This window comes from Triticum aestivum, chromosome 7B (genome assembly GCF_018294505.1).
Source record: "Triticum aestivum cultivar Chinese Spring chromosome 7B, IWGSC CS RefSeq v2.1, whole genome shotgun sequence".
In the NCBI taxonomy this organism is placed as follows: Eukaryota; Viridiplantae; Streptophyta; class Magnoliopsida; order Poales; family Poaceae; genus Triticum; species Triticum aestivum.
Window position 1 is genome coordinate 746,521,134 of NC_057813.1, and position 12,247 is coordinate 746,533,380.

Below are 12,247 nucleotides of genomic sequence, written 5' to 3' on the forward strand. Positions count from 1 at the left end.
AACTAAAGATGATAGTGGCGCTAATAATATCATACTATGATACAATATCTTAACAATTGAAAAGGAAACTTAGTGACAAATAAATCATATACACAATTATTTTGATAAATAAGATATCACTCTAATCTATAATTTCAGATGTAACCAAAGTGATATCATGCATATATTTCTTTATCATATTACCCATAGTCAGAGACCTTAGAACATCTCTAACGCATCGCCCAAAACTTACTGCTCCAAACTTCCTCTCAAACCTTAACTCGTCAAATTTGGTGAGTGAAAAACTAGCCGCACCTAGGCTTTCTACTAAAACTTAGGTCAACAACAAACATTATTTTGCTATTTCTGTTAACCTCTTGCCTACAAACTCCATTTCAACTTATATTTACATAGCATAGTAATTCAAAACTTCACACATCCCAACATCACATGCAATCTTTGTCTGTAGTAGTTTTGGTGCACATCACACATGCGGCAAGCATCCATGTCTGATTACATGCAACCGCACTAGCTAAATGTAAGTCGATGCATAAGAGAGACTCAATTAGTTGACTAATTAATCAATCATGTACAGAAAGACAACCTAACTGATAACACGGGATGGATCATCTGCATTATATCCATCACCCACCTTAGATATATAGCTGCTACTTTCCACAACCCGATACGATTTGTTAAGTTAATCACACACCAATCATGTATCCCACGATCCTTCAAAGCACACTTTGTAAATATTATTTTAATTACATGATCCATAGATTAAAAGTATAACCAGTTGAGTCAAAAGGTCTAGTGTGTTCCACCATCTTCTTGGCTCTTTGAGGCTTTCGTCAAAAATGGAAACCGGCGCCGGAAAGATTGAATGAAAAGTAGTCCATCGATCGGCAAGGATATCAAAAATAGCTTTACATACTTAACTCCGCCACTCATCTTTAGGGAGCATTCCTGTATACTTTACCTCCTAACTACATGCACACATACTAGCTACCTAGCTTTGAGATGGAATATACACCCATACATCCATCACAAAGCATGCAATTGGGCAAAATTAAGCGCTTTCTTTGTGCAAGAAATTTATTAATAAGTGGGGTAAGATGATAAGCAAAGTGTTTTCATTCATTAAGATGTTTATATCTTTCCTTACTTATGGAATAAGAAAAGCTGGGGATGGTAAAATATGTAATGAGAATACATTTACTTTCTAGTGAGCTCATTTTCTTCAACCCCCAATGCAGTAAGATACATATAATCATGGGTAAATAGGAAGTGTGAGCCGCACTAATCCCGGATGGAATGAATCATATATATTATCTTATTATATATATTAGTGATATGAAGGTTACCTCAGCTCAACGCGCATAACTGAGCGTTAGGTGGTAGGTACACACACTTTCAGTATTTCCTACCTTGCCCGTGGTCTTCAATTTGGTGGTGAAACGACGCTCTAGGTAGCTCTTGGCTAATCACTTCCACTTTTGAGAAAAGCACAAATTAAAAGGAGATTACAATTGTGTTTGTCTCTAATCTTGCACACATGCACTGTTTTTAGCTGCTACTTGACTTACTCCTCGTATAGTATCGTCATTATAGTATGCTCTACTTTTTTTGTGGTGACAAGCTTGATTATACCGTGTACTTTTTTAGGAAGAGCAACACTAATTAAGAAGCATAGTTAACTTGTCACGAGTGCAAGCAAAATATCCCCAAGTGTCATGAACTGCAGCAGCGCATGCCACTGCTTTGACGCAACCTTTTCTTATCAAAATTGTGTCCATCCCTTATGTCTTTGATGATTTATTTTGTTCATCGGCAACTTCTAAGAATAGTAAACAAATGTGCAACTTGGGAAATTTAACCAAGATTACCTAGAAATTCAGCTAGCTGACTAACCACCCCTTTCATAGATTCACTTTACAGTAAGACAAATCAAAATCATGGTTTAACTTAAGCGAGCCTCATCTTTCCAAACACACTATGGTTGTTGTTGGTCTCGAATTAGAAGTTTACTAACAACCAGTTGTAATACTGACTCCCTATAGCGTCACAACTCACCATATTGTACTATTGCCTTCCATGTAGAAAAACCTGACACACCTGCAGGAGGAAGCATCCTATAGTGGCATGCTTGCATTGAGACCCCGCCTCTACCACGTGGGCTTGGCGGACTTTAGAATACTAGCAGGCGGAGGTGCGGGGGCACGCCGTGCCCGAGCTTAAGCCCATCGTTAGCCATATGTTGTTGCTCATATTTGTTATTGATTGTTTATTAGGTTTTGGTAAGTGAAGCAAGAATAATATAGTAGATAATACAGATCATTTAGTCAATTTTATGACTTGGTGACATACATGATAAATGAAATAGTACAATGAAGTGTTGTTTAAGAGAGTAATATTGTGTAGCTAGATGGTGTACAAATGTAGATAAAGAAAAACTTGGTGAAACTACATCATGGCTTTTTAGCACTTCAGATTATTTGTTCTTGATCTTCACGTTTTTGCCATTGTTTTCTATTTTCTTCATAATGGGAGATTACAATTGCTAAACTGGTTGACCTTTTGGTTTATTTACTAAAGTGTGCATTTTAATCGAGTTCATGAAACTATCAGGAATTTTTGTTTAAAAAAAATCAAAGAGATGATTAAAAAAATTATCCTTGCTTTCAATACTTTTCGGCACCCTTCATCCTTGTATCTCCCCCCTAGTCTTTGCACACAAATGGCATTGAACTCGGAATTTTTCATCTTCTCTAGTTAATTCTACCAGTGAGGCAAATTAGTCAACCATCATGATAAATTTACGGTGTTGGACACAAAAATAATTGATGAAGTGCATGTTGTCCTCAGTTCGTTGTTCTTTTGTCTGTAAATAGGTCTCTGTGGATGACTGGACGCATATGTACATGCATATTTGAATTGGCTTGTTTTTCCATTACATAGTCACTGGTACATAGTGGTCGGCGTTGGTAGTGCAGATTGAAGTACAAAGACAACACCAGAATTATGTCTCCTGGAAGTTCATTCTTTATGATCATCCTTGAGAAAATCATTGAGCATCGATGGAGTAAGAATAGTTTTGATTAATTTGGTCTTCATGAACATAAATTGGAGGGAATCTACATCCTTTCGAGATTGATTAGGGTGCTCATCTCGGGGCATCCACTGAAGATTTTAGTCTCCGGCAAAATCAATTTGCAAGCACAACATGATAGCGGCTCGATTAATAGAGGTGGAGTTTACACGAGAAGACAATTCATCAGCACGGTAGCTTGGAGCCAATCAAATTAGTTACCACTTGTGTGGATGTGATGTCTGGCTGATAAGGATTTAGCTGATCAGGAGCCAACAAGTGCCACGATAATTACAGAAACTTAGGATCTTATCAACTATTAATAGGCAAACATGATATTTTCTTCTTCTAGAAATGTGTGGTGAGCACAAATGGAAGTATCAACTGGCTAAACCATATATCTTGTGTAGGCCAAAGGACCTAGGATGGATATGCATCAGAAACATCAAAAACATCAAAAATCAAAAATAAGTGCTTGCATAGAAAATAGCTATTCAAACTACAAAATGTGAAAGGGTGTCTCGCAAGAGCTCCTCCCTGATAAATACTTATATTACAAGAACTTATCTGTTTTGGAATCCCTCCTAAAGTGGATGCCAAACCAACCGATTCTCTATTTTGGAAAGACTTGATGAAGTTGGTGATGGCCAATCGATGAGTTTCTGGGAGATACCTGGCTAGGTGAAAATCCGCTTGCGATTATGTACCCTTCACATTACAATATAGTGTTAAAGGAGATGGTACAATTTAATCTGTTTTTGGATCGACACCTCTGGACATCCAATTCAGGAGGGCCTTAATTGGTGATAAATTGATGCATACCTCCTTTAGTTTGTATGGTGATGTTGGTCTACTTAGCTCACGTGTCGAATGTTTTGGTGGAGAATTAAGACTAGCAACGTGTTTGTTGTTAAGTCTATGTATGGAAATCATATAAATATGGGGCCGACGTTTCGCAGAATGAATATTCAAAAGTTAAAGTTCCTTTAGAGATAAATTTTTATGTGATTGAGGTCTATGTATGCAGATCTTATAAATATGGGGCCGATGTTCCACAGAAAGAATATTTGGAACATTAAAGTTCCTTTAGAGATAAAATTTCCTGTGATTTTTACAGAGGAAGTGATCCTCACCAAAGATAATTTGGCTAAAAGAAACCAGAAGAGATGTATAAAGTGTTGTTCTGTGTTCAAGGTGAAATAATTTAACATCTCTCTATTTCCTTCCATTTCACAGCTTTGATTTGGCATGCGATTCTTGTTGCATGTAATATGTCACCCCCAACAAATATCCCAAATTTATTTGGAATCTGGTTGGTTAGTATCAACCAAAACCTTCAGGGTCTGTAGGGGTTTGTGCCTTACTTTGGGGAAATTGGAATTGCTGGAATGACTATGTTTTAGGGGTATTTCTCCATTAACTTTGTGCAACTTATCTGCAAGGCCACCGCATCGATCCGTATGTGATCATCACTTCAGAGTGGGGAAACTGGGGAGCTCATGGCCTTTGGGTGCAACCGTACGAAGACGGTTTCACAATCGTTATTCAACCAGTTGGCCTGGCATGTCACTAATAGATTATGGATTAAGTCATGTGATCTTAATACGACATTTTTTGGTCATTTTTCTGTTTTCTCATTTTAATTGCTATTGCGTACTTGTTGAACTTTGTCCTTTTCTTTTAACAAAGATGGTTGGGTGCATCATGATGATTTACAGGTCAGAGTATACCTCTTTTTCAACAACAAAATTGCATTCCTATGGAGGGATACAAAACATACAAAAATTCCTCCAGCTGATAACTAGTGGGTTCAACTATAATACTTGCATTACAATTCAGGCCACATTTTTGCTAAATCATGGTTGATTTTGCAGCCGTTGGAGCTTGGGAAGTCAATGCTACTTTATTTTTTGCAAGACCACCAAGATGTTGACACAATGAAACTTGCTGACTCATGATTTTCCACCTCTTGTTGTCAGAAAAGCCATCAAAGATGAGGAGAACCGACGAAACAAGGAATCATCTTTCTAAAACCAGGTGCTTCCAGTAGGATTGGCATGTCCCCTAGGAACTGCCGAACTGTACAGTGGCATGATGGGCATATATGTGAGAGAATCATGAAAACGTGAACCTTTTGGCAAAGGTCGCTGACCAGCTAATGTTTGGGATAAGTTCATAAGTAGAAGATAGTATATATGCTTTGCATCCCGTGTCTAAATATCTCTGCATTTTGGCGGGCTTTCATGATGGATGGATGGCCTTTATGTGTACCATCTAGTCTCAAAGATTCACCTTTTCTACGGCCAAAGATTCATCTTCTAGCTGGTGATTGGAATGCCCGTGGCTTTGGGTTTTGGGGACCTGAGCATGTATGTTTGTTTGTTGGTGCGTGCAAGTGCAGCAGATCATGGTCAAATGAATAATCTAATGATCATTGGAACGTTGAAATTAACTAAGGACATGTTCGGTTTGGTAAGAATCTGCTGGGATTGGGGTTTTGGAACTACGAGCATGTTCGATTGAGCTAAATTCCCTGTCAATCCCGCTAACACCTGCGAAACTGAACAAACCCTAAATGGGCCGCACTAGCTAAAAAAAGTTGATGTATGAGAGGTACTCATGGTGGGTGTAGCATGCAGGCCGGCCGGCTAGAGCAGCGGAATGGACTCAATTAGTTGACTAATTAATCAATGAAGCACATACGGGGAGACAACCTAACAGATAACAGGCGATCGATCACTTACAAAACGACAACTCCCCACAGATAGATAGATGCTGCTTTCGGGGACCTGCACCGTCTACGTTGTTAAGTTACTGACAGATTAATTAAGAGTAGCAGCTAGTATCATCCATGCAAGCTAAAATGATGGCCAATTAGGTCAAAAGCGTCTTGCAACTTGCATGTTCTTGTCCATTTTTTTAGCTCCTTACTGTTGTTTAGCGCCGAAATGGCGACCAGCGAGAGAAAGAAGTTTGGATTTAAAGCGGCAACTTATACATGCTCATATCCGGGTTGAAACATAGAAAAAGACCCCGGCATATTTTTGTAGGAGTGAGAAACACGATTGAAATATCTGCTCCCTATGGTGGGGGATCGAACTCAGCTGGCCTAGAACACAGGACTATGTCCCTACCACTGAGCTACACTGAGTTATTCCCGGGGCCTATGATCGAATATATATACACAAGCACACTCTCTGAGATGGAAATAAGCATTTCACCAATTTTATTTTGTTTAGCGGGTTTTTCATGTGCAAAAGTCCAAGTGTTTACTTAAGATACTATACATGAAAGTGTAAAATAAAGTAAAAGGGGATTAAACAATCCCACTTTTCTTCCCTTTTTTCTTTTTTGCAAATATTCTTCCTTTTTTCCTTCCACAAGCTAACTCACGTATACAATCCCTGATGGTGAGTTGTCGCACTAGCTATGAATGAATCATGTATATCTTAATCAGATTTCCTCAACAAGCATAATAGGATCTCCAATATATAGGCCATAGGTAGGTAGTACCACACTTTCATCATTTTCCCCATGGTCTTTGCTCTTTGGTAATGAAACGAGCTGATTGCTCTTTTGCAGTGCACTTTCACTTTTGACATAAGCACGTTTGAAAAGAGGATATAAAGCATGTCTCTATTAAGTTACCACTAGAGCGCTGCCACTTATTCTCAGCACACTAGTGTCAAAAAGCACAAGTAAAAGCGTGTGTCTCTCGTCGTGCATACGTGCATGCACTTGTTTTAGTTAGTAGCGCAATGCCACTTAGATTCTGAAAACACACGAGCTTTTTCTGAAAATTCAGTACACTATTAGTCCATCGCAAAAGTGGACCGACAAACTGCCCACAACCATCCACATCACGTGGTCCGGATGTGTTTTGCCATCTAACGCGGGTCTTTATTCGTCCGCTGATCCGTTCGGACATCCCTTTCTTGCAAACCGGAAGCAAATTAGGAGGCTTTGCGGGAGTCCGTACAACAGCCAGGTAGCGCTCCAACACCATCGGCTCACCTAAAACCCCTCCTGGACCCCGCATCTCCATCCTTCCCTCTTTCCCTGCATCCGTTTTCTCTCTCGTTGACGCTGCCACAACACAGGCCGCCTGCCAAACCTTCCCGAAGCTCCATGACCTCCACAGCTACACCCTGGCCCCCATGCCGCATTTCCTCCGCCGCCATTCCACACCTCTCCTCCGTCCGCTGCATAGGTATCATCCGCCACTATAGTACTCACCACGCCCGACTAGTCTTTGGTGAAATGCCTGTGCAAAATTTGTTTTTGCCCTTCTTCGTTAAAGCAATGGATTCGAATATGGAGTACATATACGAGCACTAAATTGAGTCGTCCGACGAGCAGTACTACGCGAATGAGACGACGATTATGTAGGCGGTCCTTGTAGACGTGGAGCATGCGGAAGAACACATTCTCGATTAAAGAGATTGATCAAGGGTCATCGAGTGCTCAATCAGAGGAGGGTACGCAACAATTTGACGCTGATGGATGACTACTTTACCCTGATGCTATATTCGTTGACAATTTTTGCTGGCGCTTTCGGATGCGAAAAAAAAGTCTTTGATCGTCTCTAACATGGCGTCTTGTACTCTGATGACTACTTCATCTTGAAGAAGGATGCTTGCTGTTGGAAGGATTGATTCTCTAGTTAACAGAAGAGCATGGACGCATTGTGGATGCTCTTTCGCATATGGCATGGCCGCTGATTCGTGGGACGAAGACATACAGATGTCTGAGAGCACATGCAGAGACGACATGGTCAGATTTTCTATTGTCGTGGTCTCAGTACTTGAGACAACCAATTGGCACAGACGTCGAGATGATCTTGGCAATGCCTGGAGAAAGAGGGTGGCTAGTTTTGCTCGGATCTCTTGACTGCATGCATTGAAGATGGAAAATTGCCCAAAAGCTCTACGAGAGCAATATCAGGGTCATGTTAAAAATCCCACCAACATTCTTGAAGCAGTTGTATCACATGATCTCTGGATTTGGCATGCTTTCTTTGGTATGTCCGGGTCTCACAATGGCATCAATGTGATGCAGCGATCTCCACTATTTGCTCGGCTGATTGAACAAAAAGCTCCTACTTGCAACTATACTGTCAATGGCCATGAATACAACATAGGCTATTATCTGAATGACGGTATTAATTCTCCGTGGGCTACCTTTGTCAAGACCATCTCCAAGCCACTTGGTCAGAAAAGATCTCACTTTGCCAAAAGACAAGAAGCAGCTAGAAAGAATATTGAGAGGACATTTGAAGTTCTCCAGGATCGTTTGCAGTTGTTTGCGGACCTATTAAACAATGGATCTGGAGACCATGTGAGAGGTGATGAGATGTTGTGTGATCATGCACAACATGATCGTTGATGATGAGTGTGAGAATGCTGCCTCAGCTCTTGAATTTGACAACATGGGTGAACCTATCAAATTTCTACAGAAGAATCAAGCCACGTCTGATGTATTTGTTCAAATGCATCAGCTAATTCAGCATCGAGTAACTCATTAGCAACTAAATGAAGATATGATTGAGCATCTCTCGACGGTTAAAGGGGGCAACTAGTACATCTGTGTTAGTTGAATTCAAGTTTAAACTACTTTACTTTGAAATCTATGTACAATTAATTGTAATACTTAAAGTAGAACTACTGCCGCATTTGATTTTTTTTAGATAAACTACGATTTGGTATGCAATTATTTTGAGCTTGCGGGTTAAAAACAGAGGGGCGGATGTTTACTGCTAGTTTCTGATGGTCGGCTCCCGCATCACTGTCCGCGGACTGGTCCCCGTCTCTCTACGGATTGATGAGGTGTCAAGTTTGGGGGTCAGCATTGGAGACCCATTATATCCTAAAAATTACAAACTTATTTATAATAGTAGTATGCAATATTTGCAGTGGATTTGCTATTTCTCAGTGCCTAAAATCTCCCCTTAGTCATTTTGTCTTTCTTCCTTCCCTAACTAGCCCCACCATCTGTCTTAGGGTGAGGTAATGGCCCCATTACCTAACTTAGGGGTGGGGGTGCGGGATTGCCAGAGTTTTTCATGGGTTGTGTCGGTCTTAGATGGATGGTCGGGGCGGCGACCAGCAATGGTGGTGGGGGGAGGGCGGGTTGGCGAGGCGGTGCGCGGTAGCGCCCACCGGCCGCGGGTGGTGGTGGCTGGCGGTTAGGGCGGGGTAAGTTGGGGGGGTCGGGAGGAGGAAGAAAGAAGCGAGGTTGAAGATCAACATTGTTAGATCTATTTTGGATGGTTGGATGAAGATCAGATTGTTCATATAAGAAGTGTATTTTTTTTTTGCATGTTATGCATACGTATTTTAGTCAAAAGGGGTGCCTCAAATATCTTACGCCGATCCACTTTACAATACGAAATGAGTTGGCACGAGTCAATAGCACGAGTCAAAAGAAGTAAAGCGTGTCCCGTCTTTTCACACACACAAATATACTCTACATGGTTGGTCTCTAGGAAACCAGACATTTAGCTACTAACTCCACCATTAATCACCACAAAATGATTTGCTTAATTTCCACGAATCCGCGGAGTACTGGTACTAAGCTAAAATGAGCCAATCAAAGTTGCCAGGCGTGCAGGAAGAAACATCCCAAAGTGGCATGCCCGAGCCGTACCGGCGCCCGCCACTACCTCATGGGTCCCGGCGTTACCTGTCCGCGGGCCGACCCTCCCCTTCCACCACCACGGTCACTTCCATGGCTCCTCCACGCTATAAAACCCCGAGCAGAGCATCGCACACCCGCACGGCCAGAGACCAGAGTCAAAGCTAAGTTAATATAGAGTCCACAGTTCAGAGCGTTCGGCGCCCAAAGCAGCAGCAGAAGCGACACCATGCGCGCTCCGGCGAGCCTCCTGCAGCGGACCGCCCTCGCGGCAGCCGGCACCGGCCAGACATCGTCGTCGTCGTCGTCGTCACTACCTCAGCAGCAGGAGCAGACGGCGCCCGTGATGGCGGTGAACTCGGACATGGTGGTCATCCTGGCGTCGCTCCTGTGCGCGCTAGTCTGCGTCCTTGGCCTCGCCCTCGTCTCCCGGTGCGCATGCCGGCGACGCCGCTCCGCCTCATCCTCCAACACTTCCCCTCCTCCGCCCAAGGGCCTCAAGAAGAAGGCCATCGACGCGCTTCCTACCGTCTCCTTCGCCGCCACCGCTTCTCCGACGCCAGCGGCTTGCTCATCCTCTGAGTGCGCGATCTGCCTGGCAGATTTCACGGAAGGGGAGGGCCTGCGGGTGCTCCCGAGGTGCGGCCACCACTTCCATGTTGGATGCGTCGATGCCTGGCTCCGGACCTGCGCCACATGCCCCTCCTGCCGTGCACCCATCATCGTTTCCGCGCCCGTGCAGCCGCCCGCGACACCCACGGTGGTGGTTGTAGTGGCGGCAAACAACAGGTGCGGGAGGTGCGGCGAGGTGGCGGCACCGGCTGGTGGTGAAGATTGCACGGTCTTGCCTTAATTAATTAATTTATGTTTCCTTTTCTTTTATTTTGCTAGTTAGGCTAAGGCCCTGTTTGGTTCATAACTCTTAGGACTTTTCTTAGTCCCAACTTATAAGTCACAAGTCCCTAAAAAGTCCCTACATGTTTGGTTCCTGAGACTTAACATGGACTAGAAGACTATATTACAACTATAAGTCCCTATAAGTTCCTCCTTGAGAGTCTTATTTCATAAGTCCCAAATGCTCACTTTAAGTCCCTATAAGTCCCTCCTGTTTGGTTTAGATGGGACTTATAGGAACTTTTTTAAGTCCCTAAACCAATAAGTCCCTGGAAACAAACACCCTCTAAGTAAGTCATTAAGACGTCTTAAATACTTGTGTATTTATTATCATTTTGTTTAGTTCTTCTGTTGTTTTTGTAGCTAAGTAGCCTGTTCGGCGATCCAATGCATTGGAATACTTCAATTTTGTAGCTTGGCTGTAAAGTGTATACACTTTTATTCATTGTTTAATACCAATGTGATGAAGTAAAGGGTGTATATGTTCTAAATAAAAACCAAAACGTGTTTGTGTAAAGTTATCCTTTATGCGACAGCCATCTCTTTCTTGGTAATACTACCTCTACACCAAAATATAAGATGTTTTTGTAGGCTAATATAACCTACAAAAACAGCTTATATTTTGATACCGAGGGAGTATTGAATAAATCATTGGGCATAAATCAAGTGTGACAATAGCTTTACATTAGTCTGTGTGGGCAGGAGCGGAAAGGAATCAATTGTTTGTTGTCAATTCTTTTGTTTTCATCTGGACCCTGACCGCATGCAGCCAATTAAGCTTTTAGCCTCCATCAGAATCAATTCCTCCATTGATTGAAGCAAACAGGCACAATACCAGCTCGACTGATGGAGATCATGGTGCCAAGTGTAAAAGAATAGCCAGCAATGTGGATGCCATCTCTATCTACGTGGCAGCTTTATACTCCCTCCGTTCCAAAATAGATGACTCAATTTTATATTGACTTTAATACAAAGTTGTGTCATCTATTTTGAAACGGAGAGAGTATATACTTTGGGAAGAAAAGAAATTCTACGCCCGATAATGATCCGCCAGACCAGGAGTCCTCAGTCCCCAAGAGTTGAATAGCACAAGCTCGGTGTTGACCAGGTTACCACACACTAGGACGGTGATGTGTCTGTATGCCATTTATTCTCTACAACACACATACATGGGAACACGCACACGCACACGCCCCAAATTGATACCTAAAGAAGTTCAACCAAAACTCTAAACAGTGCCTTGCTGGAGAGAAAAACTGAGTAAACGTTGATTTATAGCTTTCCACCTCTCGATGCTAAGAAGGCTACTCGAGAGGAGGGGTGCCAAGGAAATGCTTGCCAAAGACTATACAAGTTGGTGGCGGGCTTCTACACAATAACATAGTAGATGAACAACACAATCATGGGCATATATGTGGAAAACCATGAAAACATAAACCTTTGGGCAAAGGTGGTTGGCCAAATAACGTTGGGGATAAGAAGATGCTTATACATCTGCTCTTATCCAAATATCTTTCCACTTGGCCGGCTTTCATGAGGCCTTTATGTGTAGTGTACTATCGTGCCTCAAAGTTTCTCCCTTTCCCCGCCAGAGATTAATCATGTGGTGACTGAAATGACTATTGTTGGTTGGGTGCTGGGGACTAAAGTTTG

At 42.3% G+C, this 12,247-nt stretch overlaps 1 protein-coding gene across 1 annotated transcript; it reads left to right on the forward strand.

The window, feature by feature from the left end:
* The first annotated feature begins 9,853 nt into the window (after positions 1-9,853).
* LOC123161523 (probable E3 ubiquitin-protein ligase ATL44) lies at positions 9,854-11,122 on the forward strand. The gene has a single exon (XM_044579338.1). The coding sequence runs from the start codon at positions 9,930-9,932 to the stop codon at positions 10,551-10,553; it is 624 nt and encodes a 207-aa protein (XP_044435273.1). The 5' UTR covers positions 9,854-9,929; the 3' UTR covers positions 10,554-11,122.
* The last annotated feature ends 1,125 nt before the right edge of the window (positions 11,123-12,247 follow it).

Coding starts and splice junctions, on each gene's coding strand:
- LOC123161523 (XM_044579338.1), top strand. CDS start 9,930: ATGCGCGCTCCGGCGAGCCTCCTGCAGCGGACCGCCCTCGCGGCAGCC.